Here is a 20,060-nt window from a genome sequence, read left to right as displayed (position 1 = left end):
AAAGCAATAACCTAAACTTCCAGTATAAGAAACAAAAATAAAGCAACTAAACCCAAAGAAACCAGAAGGAAGGAAATAATTTAGAGAAGAAATAAATAGAGAATAGAAAAACAATAAACATTTTAATGAAACTAGAAGTGTTTTCTTTGAAAGGTCAACAACATTGACAAATGTCTAGCTAGCCTGACCATGGGAAAAAAAAAACCCGATTTAAATCACTAAAATCAGTAATGAAAGAGGGGACATTACTATTACCTTACAGAAATAAAAGGATTATAAGAGAATACTGTCAGCAATTGTATATTAACAAATTAGATTACCCAGGTGAAATGGACAGATTTCTAGAATGATAAATATTGTTGAAACTGAATCAAGAAGAAATAGAAAATCAAAGTATTTTTCAAAGTGTTCTATGAAGACTGTATTACACTGATACCAAAACCAGTCAAAACTATCACAAGAAAACTAATATCCCTTATGAATAGCACTTGTGAACATAGACACAAAATCCTTAAAAAAAAAAAAAGGAAACTTAATCTAGCAATATATAAAAAGGACTATACATTATAACCATTTGAGATTTATTACGGGCATACAAGATTGGTTCAACATATGAAAATCAATCTAATCACCTTATTAATGGAATAAAAGAGAAAAGCCACATGATTATCTCAGTAAACACATAAGAAGCATTGCCAAAATCCAACACCATTTCATAACTAAAAAGAAAACATCTAATAAGCCAGGAATAAAAAGGAATTTCTTTAATTCCTGAAAATGAGCTCTATGAAAAACTCATAGCTAACATCATACTTTATGGGAAAGATAGAAAGCTGTCTCCAGATCAGAAACAAGGCAAGAATGTCTGCACTTGCCACTTCTTTGTAATGTATTGAAGATTTTATCCAGGGTAATTAGTCAAGGAAAAAATAAAACATATCAAGATAAGAAAGAAATAAGTCAAATTTTCTCTCTTTGCAGAAGACCTGATCTTTTATACAGAAAATCCTAAGGAATCTACAAAAAAGAAAAAAAAAATCCAAAAATGATTAGAATCTAAAAAACACGTTCAGCAAGGCTGTAGAATAAAAGTTGAATATACAAAGATCATTTGTATTGCTGATACTAGCAATGAACAATATGAAAATGAAATTCATTTCGTTTACAATATCAGTCAGAAATACTAAGATACTTAAGAATAAACTTAGCAATATGAGATCAGTACATTGACATTGAAAACTATATAACATTGTTGAAAGAAACCAAATAAGTGGAAAGTAATTTCATGGTCATGGATTGGAAAGCTTAATGTTAAAGTGCCATACTCTCCAAAGTGATCTTCAGGTTGGACACAGTCATTGTCAAAATCCCAGCTAGCTTTTCTCCCCCTCCCCCAGAAATTTGATAAGCTAATACTGAAATTCAATTACAATTCCTATCAAAATTCCAATGACTTTTTTTCAGAAATAGAAAATTTCATCCTAAAATTCATATGGAATCTCAAGGGGCTGTGAATAGCCTAAACAGATTTGAAAACAAAATTGGAGGACTCACACTTCCTGATTCCAAAACATATTACAAGTGTACAATAATCTAATGAGTGTGATACTGGCATAAAGACAGGCAATAGACAAATGGAGTAGAATACAGAGCCCCCAGATAAACTCTTGCATATATGCTTTAACAGTCTTCAGCAAGGGTGCCAAGACTACTCAATGGGGAAAGGACAGTCTCTTCAACAAATGGTGCTGGGAATAAAGGATATCCACAAGCAAAACAATGAAGTTGCACCCTTATACCATATAAAAAATTAACTCAAAAGAGATTAAAGACCTAAATACAAGACCTAAAACTACAAAACTCCTAGAAGAAAACATAGAGAAAAAGCTTCATGACATTGGAATTGGCAATGATTTCTTGGATCTGACACCCAACGCACAGGTAGCAAAATTTAAATTTAAAATAGACAAACTTACAAGCTTTTGTACACCAAAGGACACAGTCAACAAAGTGAAGTGACAGCCTACAGAATGGGATAAAATATTTGCCAATCATATATCTGATGAGGAATTAATATCCAGAATATGTAATGAACTCCTGCAACTCTACAATAACAACAAAAAATCAAATAACCCAATTAAAAAGAGGGCAAAGGCTTTGAATTAGACATTTACCTGAAGATATTATACAGATAACCAAGAAGCATATGAAAAGATGCTCAGCTTTCACTAATCATCAGAGAAATGCCAGGCAAAACTACCTCACACCCATTAGGATGGCTACTATTAAAAAAAAAAAAAACGAGGTGGCAAATATGTGGAGAAATTGGAATCCTTGTACACTGTTGGTGGGATTGTAACATGGTGCAGCCCTATGGAAAATAGTATGGCGGTTTCTTAAAAGATTAGAAATACCACATGATGCCTCTATCCTATTTCTGGCTATATATCCACACGATCTGAAAGCAGGATCTCAAGGAGATGTTTGCACACCCATGTGCATAGCAGCACTTAAAATAATGCAGAAGTGGAACACCCCAAATGTCTACCAGTGGATGAATTGTTGAACAAAAATGTGGTATATGGGGCTTCCCTGGTGGCGCAGTGGTTGAGAGTCCACCTGCCGATGCAGGGGACGCGGGTTCGTGCCCTGGTCTGGGAGGATCCCACATGCCGTGGAGCGGCTAGGCCCGTGAGCCATGGCCCCTGAGCCTGCACGTCCAAAGCCTGTGCTCCGCAACGGGAGAGGCCACAACAGTGACAGGCCCACGTACGGCAAAAAAAAAAAAAAAAAAGAGTGGTATACATACAGTGAAATATTCAGCCTTAAAAAAGGAAGAACTTATGATATATGCTACAACATGGATAAACTTTGAGAACACTATAATTTCACTTTCATGAGTTACCTAAATATTCAGATTCATTAGAACAGAAAGTAGAATGATGGTTACCAGAAGCCTGGGGGAGAGGGAAAAGGTGAAATTTTTTTTTTTTTTTTTTTGCGGTACGCAGGCCTCTCACTGTTGTGGCCTCTCCCGTTGCGGAGCACAGGCTCCAGACGTGCAGGCTCAGCAGCCATGGCTCACGGGCCCAGCCGCTCCGCAGCATGTGGAATCTTCCCAGACCGGGGCACAAACCTGTGTCCCCTGCATCGGCAGGCGGACTCTCAAACACTGCGCCACCAGGGAAGACTGGTGAGTTGTTTTTTAAATGAGTATAGAGTTTAAGATTTGCAAGATGAAGGAGTTCTGGAAATCTGTTTCACAACAGTGTGAATATACATAACCCTACTGAGCTCTGCACATAAAAATCATTAAGGTGCTAAATTGTTCATGTGGTTTTCTGAACCATATCAAAAAGAATGCAGAGGTGTAAATAACTTACTACAAAGGTACAAGAATCAAGAGAGTAGTATACTGGCATCAAACCAAACATCTAGATCAGTGCAATAGAATTATGGGTTCAGAAGTAAACCCTTACATTTACAGTCTTTTGATTTTTGACAAGGATGCCAAGGCCATTCAGTGGAGAAAGAATACATATGGTGCTGGGACAACCATATAGCACATGCAAAAGAATGAAGTTGGATTTGTCTTCCCTACCCTGTACAAAAATTAACGCAAGGGCTTCCCTGGTGGCGCAGTGGTTGAGAGTCCACCTGCCGATGAAGGGGACATGGGTTTGTGCCCTGGTCCGGGAAGATCCCACATTCCGCGGAGCAGCTGGGCCCGTGAGCCATGGCCACTGAGCCTGTGCATCCGGAGCCTGTGCTCCGCAATGGGAGAGGCCACAACAGTGAGAGACCCGCGTACCGCAAAAAAAAAAAAAAAAAAAATATTAACGCAAAATGGATCAAATATCTAAATGTAAGAGCTAACAGTATAAAATCTCTTAGAAAACATAGGAATAAATCTTTGTGACTTTGGATTAGACAGAAATTTGTTGCATTTGACACCAAAAGCACAAGCAACAAAAGAAAAAAATAGATAAATTGAATGTCATCTAGGTTAAAAACTTTCTCTGCTTCAAAGAACACCATCAAGTGAAAAGACAATTCACATAATAAGAGACAGTATTTGTGAAGTGTGTATATGATAATGAGCTTGTATCCAGAATATATAAAGAACACTTACAACTCAACAATAAAACACAAATAATAAGAAAAGGGCAAAGGATTTGAATACGCATTTCTCCAAAGAATATATACAAATGGCCAATAAGTGCACGAACGGATGCTGAACATCATTAGTCATTAGGGAAATGCAAATCAGAACCACAAGATACCAGTTCACACCCACTAGGTTGGCTAAGATAAAAAGGACAGGTAAGGATGTAGAGAAATTGAAACTCTCATACACTTCTAGTGGGAATGTAAACTGGTGCCATCAGTTTCTCAAATGATTAAGCATAGAGTTACCATATGACCCAGCAATTCTACTCCTGAGTTATACACATAGGAGGAATGAAAACATGTCCACACAAAAACTTGTACACAAATATTTTTAGCTACATTATAATAACCAAAATTTGGAAACAGTGCAAGTATCTACCAACTTCTGAATGGATAAACAAAATTTAGTATATTTATACAATGGAATATTATTTGGCAATAAAAAAAAGTTAAATACTGATTAATGCTACAGTATGGGTGAACGTTGAAAACGTTATGCTAAATGAAAGAAGCCAGTCATGAAAGACCACATTTTGTATGATTCCATTTATGTGAAATGTTCTGCATAGGCAACTCCATAGGCTTTAGTAAATTAAAAGTTTGTTAGTGGTTGCCAGGAGATGGGTAGTGGGGTTGGGAAGAGAGATTTGGGGAGTGACTACTAATGGATATGGGCAGCTTTTTGGGGTGAAGAACATGTTCTGAATTTAGGTAGTGGTGATGGTCATACAACTTTATCAGTATATGAAGAATTATTAAATTATATAGTTCAAAAGGGTGAATGTTATATGAAGTATATTTTAATAAAGCTGGTAGTTTTTAAAAAGTTATAGTAAGTTGATACTCCATCATATTAAAAAAAACCCTCTTTTTTGCTACTTGCCCACTTTTCCATAGTTTTATTTTTATGTTTTTGTATTTCAGAGTCTTTTATTGATAGTTTTATTTGATACTTATTTTAACAAAAATTATGTAAATTGAAATGGAAGTTTCAATTTCTTATGACTAAAAGACTTCAGGTGTTTAAATATAAATAATTCTAGAAGAAATTTTTATCATTCTTAGCAATGGAAAATTGATTAAAAGCAGATAATGTTGCAAGTATTTGAATTCACCAAATCATATATTAAAAAACATTTTTGTTCTTAACTGATGATTAAATTATGTCCTCTTTTAATTTTGTTAAAAGCAAAGAATTGGAATCACCTGACGTGGAAAATAATTTTTTACCTAGTCATTATTCATTCATTTTCTCAAATCCTTGAAACATATCCCAAAAAAGCCTTGCAAGTCATATCAAAATGACTATTGATTATACTTGTTACATTTTACCGTGGGGCACGTTGTTTGATCTGATATACTAGATAAGGATTGGGAAAATTGAGACATTGTCTTTTTCAATATAATGTTATTTTCTATTATGTTATTTCTCTATTTCAGTATAGTGTATTTTCCCTTAAAGTTCCTTTCTGTGCTTTAAATTTTCATCAAAACTTAGGACTGCAGGTGCAATTTATTGAAATTATAGGAAATATCTACCAAATACATTAATTGGCAAAGCTAGTTATCATTGTTAATACATTCATCCAGTCTATCATGTAAGTGTGACTATATGCCCTCTTTGCTGATGGAAGAGGCAAAGTTTTTAACAAAAGTTATTTAGCACTTTCCCTATAATTAATTAGCTAGCACACGTTGGACAGATTGTTCCATGTTGTAAGGCAGAAGGGCAGTTGTGAAAGGAGAAGTGGGAAGCGACTACTTTTTTTTTTAACATCTTTTTTAGAGTTTAATTGCTTTACAATGTTGTGTTAGTTTCTGCTTTATAATAAAGTGAATCAGCTATACATATACATATACCCCATATCTCCTCCCTTTTGCATCTCCCTCCCACCTTCCCTATCCCACCCCTCTAGGTGCTCTCAAAGCACCAAGCTGATCACCCTGTGCTATGCGGCTGCTTCCCACTAGCTATCTGTTTTACGTTTGGTAGTGTATATATGTCCATGCCACTCTCTCACTTCGTCCCAGCTTACCCTTCCCCCTCCCTGTGTCCTCAGGTCCATTCTCTATATCTGCGTTTTTATTCCTGTCCTGCCTCTAGGTTCTACAGAACCTTTTTTTTTTTTTTTTTTTTTTTTAGATTCCATATATGTTTGTTAGCATACGGGATTTGTTTTTCTCTTTCTGACTTCCTTGACTCTGTATGACAGACTCTAAGTTCATCCACCTCACTACAGATAACTCAACTTCGTTTCTTTTTATGGCTGAGTAGTATTCCATTGTATATATGTGTCACATTTTCTTTATCCATTTGTCTGTCGATGGACACTTAGGTTGATTCCATATCCTGGCTATTGTAAATAGTGCTACAATGAACATTATGGTACATGCCTTTTTTGAATTATGGTTTTCTCAGGGTATATGCCCAGGAGTGGGATTCCTGGTTCGTATGGTAGGTGTATTTTTAGTTTTTAAAGGAACCTCCATACTGTTCTCCACAGTGGTTGTATCAATTTACATTCTCACCAACAGTGCAAGCGGGTTACCTTTTCTCCACACCATCTCCAGCATTTATTGTTTCTAGATTTTTTGATGATAGCCATTCTAACTGGTATAAGGTGATACCTCATCGTAGTTTTGATTTGCATTTTCTAATGATTAATGATGTTGAGCATCCTTTCATGTGTTTGTTGGCAATCTGTTTGTCTTCTTTGGAGAAATGTCTATTTAGGTCTTCTGCCCATTTTTGAATTGAGTTGTTTGTTTTTTTGGTATTGAGCTGCATGAGCTGCTTATAAATTTTGGAGATTAATCCTTTGTCAGTTGCTTCATTTGCAAATATTTTCTCCCATTCTGAGGGTTGTCTTTTTGTCTTGTTTATGTTTCCATTTGCTGTGCAAAAGCTTTGAAGTTTCATTAGGTCCCATTTGTTTATTTTTGTTTTTATTTCCATTTCTCTAGGAGGTGGGTCAAAAAGGATCTTGCTGTGATTTATGTCGTAGAGGCTTCTGCCTATGTTTTCCTCTAAGAGTTTGATAGCGTCTGGCCTTACATTTAGGTCTTTAATCCATTTAGAGTTTATTTTTGTGTAGGTGTTAGGGAGTGTTCCAATTTCATTCTTTTACATGTAACTGTCCATTTTCCCAGTACCACTTATTGAAGAGGCAGTCTTTTCTCCATTGTATATTCTTGCCTCCTTTATCAAAAATAAGGTGACCATATGTGCGCGGGTTTATCTCTGGGCTTTCTATCCTGTTCATTGATCTATATTTCTGTTTTTGTGCCAGTACTATACTGTGTTGATTACTGTAGCTTTGTAGTGTGGTCTGAAGTCAGGGAGCCTGATTCTTCCAGCTCTGTTTTTCTTTCTCAAGATTGCTTTGGCTATTCAGGGTCTTTTGTGTTTTCATACAAACTGTGAAATTTTTTGTTCTGGTTCTGTGAAAAATGCCATTGGTAGTTTGATAGGGATTGCACTGAATCTGTAGATTGCTTTGGGTAGTATAGTCATTTTCACAATGTTGATTCTTCCAATCCAAGAACGTGGTATATCTCTCCATCTGTTTGTATCATCTTTAATTTCTTTCATCAGTGTCTTATAGTTTTCTGCATACAGGTCTTTTGGCTTTTTATGTAGGTTTATTCCTAGGTATTTTATACTCTTTGTTGCAATGGTAAATGGGAGTGTTTCCTTAATTTCTCATTCAGATTTTTTATCTTTAGTGTATTAGAATGCAAGGCATTTCTGTGCATTAATTTTGTATCCTGCTACTTTACCAAATTCTTTGATTAGCTCTAGTAGTTTTCTGATGGCATCTTTAGGATTCTCTATGTATAGTATTATGTCATCTGCAAACAATGACAGCTCTGTTTCCTCTTTTCAGATTTGGATTCCTTTTATTTATTTTTCTTCTCTGATTGCTTTGGCTAAAACTTCCAAAACTATGTTGAATAATAGTGGTGAGAGTGGACGGCCTTGTCTTGTTCCTGATCTTAGAGGAAATGATTTCAGTTTTTCACTATTGAGAACGATGTTGGCTGTGGGTTTGTCGTGTATGGCCTTTATTATATTGAGGTAACTTCCCACTGTGCCTACTTTCTGGAGAGTTTTTATCATAAATGGGTGTTGAATTTTGTCGAAAGCTTTTTCTGCATCTATTGAGATGATCATATGGTTTTTATTCTTCAGTTTGTTAATATGGTTTATCACATTGATTGGTTTGCATATATGGAAGAACCTTTGCATTCCCGGGATAAACCCCACTTGATCATGGTGTATGATCTTTTTAATGTGCAGTTGGATTCTGTTCGCTAGTATTTTGTTGAGAATTTTTGCATCTATGTTCATCAGTGATACTGGCCTGTAGTTTTCTTTCTTTGTGACATCTTTGTCTGGTTTTGGTATCAGGGTGATGGTGGCCTCGTAGGATAAGTTTGGGCGTGTTCTTCCCTCTGCTATATTTTGGAAGAGTTTGAGAAGGATAGGTATTAGCTCTCCTCTAAGTGTTTGATAGAATTTGCCTGTGAAGCCATCTGGTCCTGGGCTTTTGTTTTTTGGAAGATTTTTAATGACAGTCTCAATTTCAGTGCTTGTGATTGGTCTGCTCACATTTTCTGTTTCTTCCTGGTTCAGTTCCAGAAGGTTGTGCCCTTCTAAGAATTTGTCCATTTCTTCCAGGTTATCTATTTTATTGGCATATAGTTGGTTGTAATCTCTCATGATCCTTTGTATTTCTACAGTGTCAGTTGATACTTCTCCTTTTTATTTCTAATTCTACTGATTTGAGTCTTCTCCCTTTTTTTCTTGATGAGTCTGGCTAATGGTTTATCCATTTTGTTTATCTTCTCAAATAACCAGCTTTTCATTTCATTGTTCTTTGCTATTGTTTCTTTCATTTCTTTTTCATTTATTTCTGATCTGACTTTTATGAGTTCTTTCCTTCTGCTAATGTTGGGGTTTTTTTGTTTTTCTTTCTCTAATTGCTTTAGGTGTTAAGGTTAGGTTGTTCATTTGAGATGTTTGTTGTTTCCTGAGGTAGGATTGTATTGCTATAAACTTCCCTCTTAGAACTGCTTTTGCTGTATCCCATAGTTTTTGGTTTGTCGTGTTTTCATTGTCATTTGTTTCTAGATATTTTTTGATTTCCTCTTTGATTTCTTCAGTGATCTCTTGGTTACTTAGTAGTGTATTCTTTAGCCTCCATGTGTTTGTAGTTTTTACAGATTTTTTCCTGTAATTGATATCTAGTCTCATAGCACTGTGGTTGGAAAAGACACTTGATAAGATTTGAATTTTCTTAAATTTACCAAGACTTGATTTGTGACTCAAGATATGGTCTGTTCTTGAGAATGTTCCATGAACACTTGAAAAGAAAGTGTACTCTGTTGTTTTTGGATGGAATGTCCTGTAAATATCAATTAATTCCATCTTGTGTAATGTATCATTTAAAACTTGTGTTTCCTTATTTATTTTCATTTTGGATGATCTGACCATTGGTGAAAGTGGAGTGTGAAAGTCCCCTACTATGATTGTGTTACTGTCAATTTCCCCTTATGTATTGAGGTGCTCCTATGTTTGGTGCATAAATATTTACAATTGTTATATCTTCTTGGATTGATCCCTTGATCATTATGTAGTGTCCTTTTTTGTGTCTTGTAATAGTCTTTATTTTAAAGTCTATTTTGTCTGATATGGGAATTGGTACTCCAGCTTTCTTTTCATTTCCATTTGCATGGAATATCTTTTTCCATCCCCTCACTTTCAGTTTGTATGTTTCCCTAGGTCTGAAGTGGGTCTCTTGTAGACAGCATAAATACCGGTCTTGTTTTTATATCCATTCTGCTAGTCTATGTCTTTTGGTTGGAGAATTTAATCCATTTACATTTAAGGGTGTTATCGATGTGTATGTTCCTATTACCATTTTCTTAATTTTGTGGGGTTTGTTATTGTAAGTCTTTTCATTCTCCTGTGTTTCCTGCCTAGAGAAGTTTCTTTAGCATTTGTTGTAAAGTTGGTTTGGTTGTGCTGAATTCTCTTAGCTTTTGCTCGTCTGTAAATGTTTTAATTTCTCTGTCGAATCTGAATGCGAACCTTGCTGAGTAGAGTAATCTTGGTTGTACGTTTTCCCCTTTCATTGCTTTAAGTATGTCCTGCCACTCCCTTCTGGCTTGCAGAGTTTCTGCTGAAAGATTAGCTGTTAACCTTATGGGGATTCCCTTGTATATTATTTGTTGTTTTTCCCTTGCTGCTTTTAATATTTTTTCTTTGTATTTAATTTTTGATAGATTTATTAATATCTGTCTTGGGTTGTTTCTCCTTAGATTTATCCTGTATGGGACTCTCTGTACTTCCTGGACTTGATTGACTATTTCCTTTTCCACATTAGGGAAGTTTTCAACTATAATCTTTTTCAGTATTTTCTCAGTGACTTTCTTTTTCTCTTCTTCTTCTGGGACCCCTATAATTTGAATGTTGGTGCATTTAATATTGTCCCAGATGTCTCTGAGACTGTCTTCAATTCTTTTCATTCTTTTTCCTTTATTCTGCTCTGTGGTAGTTATTTCTACTATTTTATCTTCCAGATCACTTCTCCGTTTTTCTACCTCAGTTATTCTGCTATTGATTTCTTCTAGAGAATTTTTAATTTCATTTATTGTGTTGTTCATCATTCTTTGTTTGCTGTTTAGTTCTTCTAGGTCCTTGTTAAACGTTTCTTGTATTTTCTCTTGTATTTCCAAGATTTTAGATCATTTTTACTATCATCATTCTGAATTCTGTTTCAGGTAGACTGCCTAGTTTCTCTTCATTTGTTTGGTCTAGTGGGTTTTTAACCTTGCTCCATCATCTGCTGTGTGTTTCTCTGTCTTCTCATTTTGCTTAACTTACTGCATTTGGGGTCTCCTTTTCGCAGGCTGCAGGTTCCTAGTTCCCATTGTTTATGGTGTCTGCTCCCAGTGGCTAAGGTTGGTTCAGTGGGTTGTGTAGCCTTCCTGGTGGAGGGCACTGGTGCCTGTTTTCTGGTGGATGAGGTTGGATCTTGTCCTTCTGGTAGTCAGGACCACATCCAGCGGTGTGTTTTGGGGTGTCTGTAACCTTACTATGATTTTAGGCAGCCTCTCTGCTAATGGGTGGAGTTGTGTTCCGTCTTGTTAGTTGTTTGGCATAGGGTGTCCAGCACTGTAGCTTGCTGGTCGTTGAGTGCAGCTGGGTCTTAGCGTTGAGATGGAGGTCGCTCGGAGAGCTTTTGCTGTTTGATATTACATGTGGTCGGGAGGTCTCTGGTGGACCAATGTCCTGAACTCGGCTCTCCTGCCTCAGAGGCACAGGCCTGACATGTGGCTGGAGCACCAATACCCTGTCAGCCGCACAGCTCAGAAGAAAAGAGAGAGAAAAAGAAAGAGAGAAAGAAAAAATAAAATAAAATAAAATAGTTCTTAAAATAAAAAAATATATTAAAAAATTAAAAATCATGAAAAAGAAAGAGCAACCAAACCAAAAAACAAATCCACCAATGATAACAGGCGCTAAAAGCTATACTAAAAAAAAACAATAAAAAGCAAAACAAATAAAACCGACCGACAGAACCCTAGGACAAATGGTAAAAGCAATGTTATATAGACAAAATCACACAAAGAAGCATACACATACACACTCAGAAAAAGAGAAAAAGGAAAAAAAAAAGGAAGAGAGCAACTAAGTCAATAAACAAATGTACCAATGATAATGAAGTCTAAATACTAAACTAAGGTAAACAAACCAGAAACAAATTAGATGTAGAAAGCAAACCCCAAGTCTACAGTTGCTCCCAAAGTCCACCCCCCTCAATTTGGGATGATTCGTTGTTTATTCAGGTATTCCACAGATGCAGAGTACATCAAGTTGACTGTGGAGATTTAATTCTCTGCTCCTGAGGCTGCTGGGAGAGATTTCCCTTCCTCTTCTTTGCTCACACAGCTCCTGGGGTTCAGCTTTGGATTTGGCCCCGCCTCTTCGTGTAGGTCGCCTGAGGGCATTTCTTGTTCGCTCAGACAGGGTGGGGTTAAAGGAGCAGCTGATCTGGGGGCTCTGGCTCACTTTGGCCGGGGGGAGGGAGGGGTACGGAATGCGGGGTGAGCCTGTGGCGGCAGAGGCCAGCGTGACGTTGCACCAGCCTCAGGGGCGCTGTGTGTTCTCCCGGGGAAGTTGTCCCTGGATCACGGGATCATGGCAGTGGCGGGCTGCACAGGCTCCCAGGAGGGGAGGTGTGGATAGTGACTTGTGCTGGCACACAGGCTTCTTGGTGGCTGCAGCAGCAGCCTTAGCATTTCTTGCCTGCCTCTGGTGTCTGCGCTGATAGCCGTGGCTCGCGCCCGTCTCTGGAGCTCATTTAGGGGGTGCTCTGAATCCCCTTTCCTCGCGCACCCCGAAACAATGATCTCTTGCCTTTTAGGCAGGTCCAGACTTTTTCCTGGACTCCCTCCCTGCTTTCTGTGTTGCAATAGCCCCCTTCAGGCTGTGTTCACACAGCCAGCCCCAGTCCTCTGCCTGGGATCTGACCTCTGAAACCTGAGCCTCAGCTCCCAGCCCCCATCTGTCCTGGCTTGTGGGTGAGCAGAGAAGACTCTCGGGCTGGTGAGTGCTGGCAGGCAACCGATCCTCTGTGCGGGAGCCTCTCCACTTTGCTCTCTGCACCCCTGTTGCTGTGCTCTCCTCCGTGGCTCTGAAGCTTCCTCCCCCCCGCCCAACCCCTGTGTCCGCCAGTGAAGGGGCTCCCTAGTGCGTGGAAACTTTTCTTCCTTCACAGCTCCCTCCCAGAGGGGCAGGTCCCTTCCCTATTCTTTTGTCTCTGTTTTTTCTTTTTTCTTTTGCCCTACCCAGGTATGTGGTGATTTTCTTGCCTTTTGGGAAGTCTGAGGTCTTCTGCCAGCATTCAGTAGGCGTTCTGTAGGAGTTGTTCCACATGTAGATGTATTTCTGATGTATTTGTGGGGAGGAAGGTGATCTCCACATCTTAACTCCTCCACCATCTTGAAGGTCTCTCTGGGAAGCGATTACTTTTAAGACACGCAGGTGAATCTGTTCTCAGGCAGATTTGTATTTTTTAAGTTCTGTATAAACACTCCCTTAAAACTATCTATGGTTTTGCATTCCTTTTAAAGTCTTTGTCTCCAGGAATATTCTCCACCAACTTGAAGAATACTGTTCTACCCTATTCTTATTCTTTTATGAATAAAATAGCCTTTCAGAACATGCCTTTTATTCATACGTGTATTGTGTGCAGGGATGTTACTATGTTGGTGAACTTTGTGTTCAAGTGAACTTGACCACCCCACTTGACCACGTTTGCCAGAAACTCCCTGCCTGTGCACTTGTCTTCTATCAATACATCCCTCTCCTGCATGCATGATGGTTTTCTGTTGGTGCCCATATTCAACCTCAGAATACTTTACAACTGGCAACTTATACTAGTTGATTGGAGCTGGCATTGGAGGTGATCCTCTGTCATAGCAATTTTATTAGTTTTCTCAGTCAGCACACTTGTATCTTTTCTCTTTTTACAGTTCAGATTTTTAAAATTTTGTTTATTAATGCGGTTTTCTTTGGTTAAACTTACTAACCTTAAGTCAGATTGGAAATGTGTTTGTAGACAGTCCTCCATGGGTCTCTTGCTTTTCTTGTATTTTGTGAACTGAAGTTTGGTTGCCTTTGATCTGGTTTGTCTTTTCAATGTAATTCCTATAGTGAGTATTGGAAGACTTAGTGATTCCCAGAGCAATGGTTAGATTTGCATACGACCTTGGAAGATAAGAGCTGGTTTCTCACTTTAGAGCAAAGGGGTAGGTATGGTTGCTGCCCCACTGCAGGGATTCACATTCCCAAATCCCAGGGCTTCTGCTGTGTGTGCAGGTGTCAGCTGACCCCACTTAAGTTGCTCTGTGAAAATTGGGACTCAGGGAACTGGAGCAAGAAAGCACTGGGATTCTGTCCACTTCTGTTGTTGTGATAAGTTCCTGTGGTCCTGCTTCTGACTGCGTTCAGCAGGTTGTGATAGACTAACTTGTTAGCTTGAAGTAGTAGGCTAAAATCTCAGATCCTTCATCGTTCTTGGCAATAGGTAGGAAATACAAATAAAGAAGCAAATAAATAGCTATCAGAGTTCAGTTCAGAAATGTCATTTTATTCATGTTTTTCCTTTAAAAACTACATTATATATTATTTTTATAAATGTAGCATAGATTTTTCAGATTTTATCTTAGGCTAAAATAAAGCTTTAACATAATTTTGCTATTCATATTTAATGACAGTTTTAAAAGCATAATAAGCCATCTGTTTTTTCATATGCATATAAACTTGTATGTATATATGTATATATATGCATATATTGGGGGGGTGTGTTTGGTTTTGCAAAACCAAATCAATCTTGCTTTGCTTTATCACATTTTCAAGAAATAATCTTAGTTCCACATATGCCATTATGATGTATTATTTGCCTCTATTCCAGAATATTGGAAAGAAGATGACCTGCCAAGAGTTCATTGCAAACCTCCAAGGGGTAGATGAGGGTGGTGATTTCTCCAAGGATCTACTGAAAGTAAGCATTGAAATACTGGTATTTATTTATTCATATATTGAAGTATAGTTGATTTACAATATTATATTAGTTTCAGGTATACAACATAATGATTCAATATTTTTATAGATTATACTTCATTTAAAGTTATTATAAAATATTGACTATATTTCCTTTGCTGTACCATATATTCTTATAACTTATTTTTTTTTATGCTTAGTAGTTTGTATCTCTTAATCCCCTACCCTTAAATGCTGGTTTTTAAAATATGCTTACATTTTATACTTACCTTTTAATCTAAAATAGGCTAAGATCACTTAAGTATTTTGTTTTCTTCTTTTAGTTTTATTGGTGATGTTTCTGTTGGGCATTGTCCTTGATGTGTCAGACTGCAAAGTACCCTTTGATTAATAATTCCTAAAAGTCCACATTGTAATTGATAATACTGAGATAATAAGTAGATTTGGAATAATTGCTGGCACAAATAGTGGGCATTTTTTGATTTACTTGACTGTCAGAACTTGAGAAAGATCACAAAGGTATATTCCTTATGGAAACAAAAAGCATTTGCAGACACTAAAGGAAGGAGTTCTGACTCTTCAGTTCCTAGTCAGAAATCCACTCAGGTCATCTCTGGAAAGAGATTAAATTAAATCTGAGTAATTGTAGATTTCCTGAATTATTTGCACTCAGCTTTATTATTGGTAACAATTAGCATTTTTCCCCTCTAGTCAGATTGTTTTCTAGGAGACAGGAACAGCAACTTTGGAATTCATAGCATCCTGCAGCAGTATAAATGAGATGTGCATTTGATCAAGTGATTGATAATGGATGTGAATATTTTAGAAGTTCAGGCTAAGATGTGTATGTTGAGAATGTGATTTTTACAGATTTCTGTTTGATTCTAACTTTCTTTTTAAAAACTTTATACACTTGTATATTTCTTTTGGAATCAGTTCTTTTGACTGAATTTGCTAAGAAGGGCAACACATTTGAATCATGGTATAATATGGAAATGTACCAGTTGAAGGATAAGTCCTTTATTATGTTTTTTTTTGTGACTTTTAAACTACATAATATGTAGAATCAAGTTCTGCCAGATTTGGAAAGACATATATACTTCGAAAAATGAAAGAAGGTGTAAAAATGGTATTATGAGATTCCAAGTCTTACTGGCTTTAATTGCAGCTCATTAAAAAATTATATTATGAAAAAAGCAGGAAGAAATGTATCTTCAGCTTACTATATAAGGAAGGTATTTTTAAAGCCTTTTCTTTATAGAATAAATGCTGCCGTTTCTGAAGCTACAATTCCAAATGGGAATGGGAAGTAAAAGGTGTTGGATTGAGACTTAATAAATATGTTCTGTGCATCCATGGAAGTTATACAGTAGACACATATTAACAGGTCTTTTTTCAGTCTGGTGGTACTAGCATGGAAAATAACAGTCTTTCTAGGAGAGGATTTGTGAGGCTTTTATCAAGTTATGTCAGAAATGAAAATTGACAGGTATAATTTTTAGAGTGAAGCTCTTAGACTTTAGTGGTAGACTTATGGTAACGTTTGTGACTGTGGGTACATACAGTGGGCAGATTTAGAGCATGTTTGATGGAGCTTTCTGAACCAAATGTAGTTAATGTACAGTGCAGTGGCTACCATTCACCTTGGGGTAAACATGTTCTTTGATTTAGTCAGCCAGGAATTTGCTGGATGATTTGTTGCAGTTGTACAATTTGAGATCACGTTTACAAATCTCAGGGAAAAATATGTGTTATACTGTTCTTTATTTACTGTGTGGGAAGATGACAGTGAAATGACACTGAAAATGACAGTGGCATTTAGCATGGAAATTGTCAAGTAAAATATTGATTGCTTTTTATAACAAACCCCAGCCACTCACCCATCCAAGAGGAGAGTTTTCCATTTCAGTAGAATCTGGATTTTATTGCAGGTTCTTCAAACCGTTGGTTTCATTTCACTCTTCTGTGTGGCCAGCCCTCTTCCCCGCTCCTTCTCCCTTTCCCTCCCTTTCTGCCTCCCTCTTTCTTCCTCTCTGTTTCTCTTTATTTCTGTCTTTTCCTTTCTCCTTTGTTTTCTCTTTGTCTCTTTCATATCTTTCTTTCTTTCCTCCCCTCCCACCAAAACTCTCTCTCTCTCTCTTTCAATAGCTATCTATTGAAGATTCCTTGTTGAGATAAATTATTGGGTGGAATATTAATTGGCATTTTGGGGGACAATATTATACACATGCCACACAGACAGATACGTATGTACAGATAAACACAAACACGTTTGGTATCATCTTACAGGTTCTGAGTAACCCCTTTCTCTCTTCTGCCACCCCCTCCCCAACTTAAAAAATTACAGGCATGTCCTACATGCAGTTTAATTTATGACGTAAGATGTTTAAAGTTACATGGATCAAACCAATAAATGGTTATTGCTACATATTGACCTTATTACTTTTAAATTTCTTTGGATCAAAAGTAGCATTTGGATTTATGTCTGTTGTTCAGATTTCTTTGGACCAGAAGTAACATTTCGACTTACATCTGTTCAGTGTGGTTGCGTAGTCAGGAATATTTATTGAAGGTCCACTGTGTGTTCAGTTTGGACTTGGAGAGCATGTCAGAACCAAATGGGCCCCTGTCCTCAGAGATCATAAACTACTAAAAACGATGGAGGGTCCTTTCTCCCTTAACATGGACAGTTATTCCATATTAAAATAAAAATATAGGGCTTCCCTGGTGGCGCAGTGGTTGAGAGTCCGCCTGCCAATGCAAGGGACATGGGTTCGTGCCCCGGTTCGGTGAGAGGCCCGTGTACTGCAAAAAAAAAAAAAAAAAAAAAAAAAAAAAAAAAATATATATATATATATATATATATATATGAACTGAATTCTGCTGTTGTCAATGGAAATGGTTACAGAAAAATAGACCTTAACATACTTAAAGGTATGCACAATGAGAAACTTGTTTCAAGCCTTCAAATTCAGAGACTTGAGTTAATATTTTGATGTAAATTTGCCTTAAGGTACATGAAAAGGATAGATAATGGTATATTGAGCCCTTTTTCACAATTTACAATTCCACTGCTGTTTCTCTTTTCACTCAAATGACCTAAAACAGATACATGAGTATATGAGTGCTTTGTGAAAATAAGAGTTCTCCCCTGACAAGTTGCTTAGAGCATAAGTTATAGATATCTATGGTATAAAATGGAAGAAGTTGGGTACCAAAAGACAGCCAGTGATAGAATATTATTTAGGTTCTTTAAACTTGAAACGGGCTGGGAGGATGTGATGTTTGAGATGGGTCTTCATTTGAAAAATAGGTACAGTTTTAGTAGGAGACTTATTTTGCTTTTTATTTAGGTTAATATTCCACTTCATCTCCCACCCCCTTTCCTCTCCATAAACATTAATGTTCTTTCTTTCTTTCTCATAAGCACCCCTGACTATTTCCTCACCAAATCAAGCCCAACTATGCCAAACCATCTGGCGTGTTTTATGGCTCCACAGGGCCTGCCCATCCCAATGCTTGGATGTGGTTTGCCTTCAGGCATCATTGGGGATGAGGTAGAAAAAGTTCTGATAGATTTAATAGGACATCCCTGAAACTCTAATAAAAATCTTCAGGACATAAATAGAAGGGGATGAGAATGTGAAATGTGGGCCAGCTCTGGGTTGGAGGCTGAACTTCCTGAGAGACATGAAAGCATGAGGATTATGACTGTGGTCTTGGGAACTGTATGACTGGTTTCAAGTCCCGGCTCCTCTCTCTGATTAGCCTAGTGATTGTGAGCAAATTCGCTTAAACTTTGTCTCTTGATTTCCTCATCTATGAAATGGGTGGTTTTATTAGCACCCACCTCATCTAGTTGTTTTATTTTTATTTTTATTTTTATTTTTTTTCAAAATTAATTTTCATGAAACTTTTTTTAAATTTTTTTTATTTTTTGCTTTATAACAAATTTAATCAGTTATACATATACATATGTTCCCATATCCCCTCCCTTTTGCGTCTCCCTCCCACCCTCCCTATCCCACCCCTCCAGGCGGTCACAGAGCACCGAGCTGATCTCCCTGTGCTATGCGGCTGCTTCCCACTAGCTATCTACCTTACGTTTGGTAGTGTATATATGTCCATGCCACTCTTTCACTTTGTCACAGCTTACCCTTCCCCCTCCCCATATCCTCAAGTCCATTCTCTAGTAGGTCTGTGTCTTTATTCCTGTCTTACCCCTATGTTCTTCATGACATTTTTTTTTCTTAAATTTCATATATATGTGTCAGCATACAGTATTTGTCTTTCTCTTTCTGACTTACTTCACTCTGTATGACAGACTCTAGGTCCATCCACCTCATTACAGATAGCTCAATTTCATTTCTTTTTATGGCTGAGTAATATTCCATTGTATATATGTGCCACATCTTCTTTACCCATTCATCCGAAGATGGACACTTAGGTTGTTTCCATCTCCGGGCTATTGTAAATAGGGCTGCTATGAAAATTTTGGTATATGTCTCTTTTTGAATTATGGTTTTCTCAGGGTATATGCCCAGTAGTGGGATTACTGGGTCATATGGTAGTTCTATTTGTAGTTTTTTAAGGAACCTCCATACCGTTCTCCATAGTGGCTGTACCAATTCACATTCCCACCAGCAGTGCAAGAGTGTTCCCTTTTTTCCACACCCTCTCCAGCATTTATTGTTTCTAGATTTTTTGATGATGGCCATTCTGACTGGTGTGAGATGATATCTCATTGTAGTTTTGATTTGCATTTCTCTAATGAGTAAAGATGTTGAGCATCCTTTCATGTGTTTGTTGGCAGTCTGTATATCTTCTGTGGAGAAATGTCTATTTAGGTCTTCTGCCCATTTTTGGATTGGGTTGTTTGTTTTTTTGTTATTGAACTGCATGAGCTGCTTATAAATTTTGGAGATTAATCCTTTGTCAGTTGCTTCATTTGCAAATATTTTCTCCCATTCTGAGGGTTGTCTTTTGGTCTTGTTTATGGTTTCCCTTGCTGTGCAAAAGCTTTTAAGTTTCATTATGTCCCATGTGTTTATTTTTGTCTTTATTTCCATTTCTCTAGGAGGTGGGTCAAAAAGGATCTTGCTGTGATTTATGTCATAGAGTGTTCTGCCTATGTTTTCCTCTAAGGGTTTGATAGTGTCTGGCCTTACATTTAGGTCTTTAATCCATTTTGAGCTTATTTTTGTGTATGGTGTTAGGGAGTGATCTAATCTCATACTTTTACATGTCCCTATCCAGTTTTCCCAGCACCACTTATTGAAGAGGCTGTCCTTTCTCCACTGTACATTCCTGCCTCCTT

General features: G+C 37.2%; 1 protein-coding gene across 8 annotated transcripts in view; it reads left to right on the top strand.

Annotated features, from left to right (window-relative positions):
• Positions 1-20,060, top strand: part of PSD3 (pleckstrin and Sec7 domain containing 3) — a gene marked incomplete at its 3' end in the record, with an annotated part of 575,664 nt that overhangs the window by 291,662 nt on the left and 263,942 nt on the right. For all 8 annotated transcript variants that reach the window (XM_082608415.1, XM_082608413.1, XM_082608414.1 and 5 more), the window contains one exon: positions 14,655-14,744. In XM_082608415.1, coding sequence (XP_082464541.1) covers positions 14,655-14,744 — 90 coding nt within the window. The remainder of the gene's footprint in view (positions 1-14,654; positions 14,745-20,060) is intronic.

This window comes from Mesoplodon mirus (assembly GCF_964341445.2).
Source record: "Mesoplodon mirus genome assembly, chromosome: 20".
NCBI lineage: Eukaryota > Metazoa > Chordata > Mammalia > Artiodactyla > Ziphiidae > Mesoplodon > Mesoplodon mirus.
The sequence above is the reverse complement of the archived record's forward strand: the minus strand, read 5'-3'. Positions and strand labels throughout refer to the sequence as shown.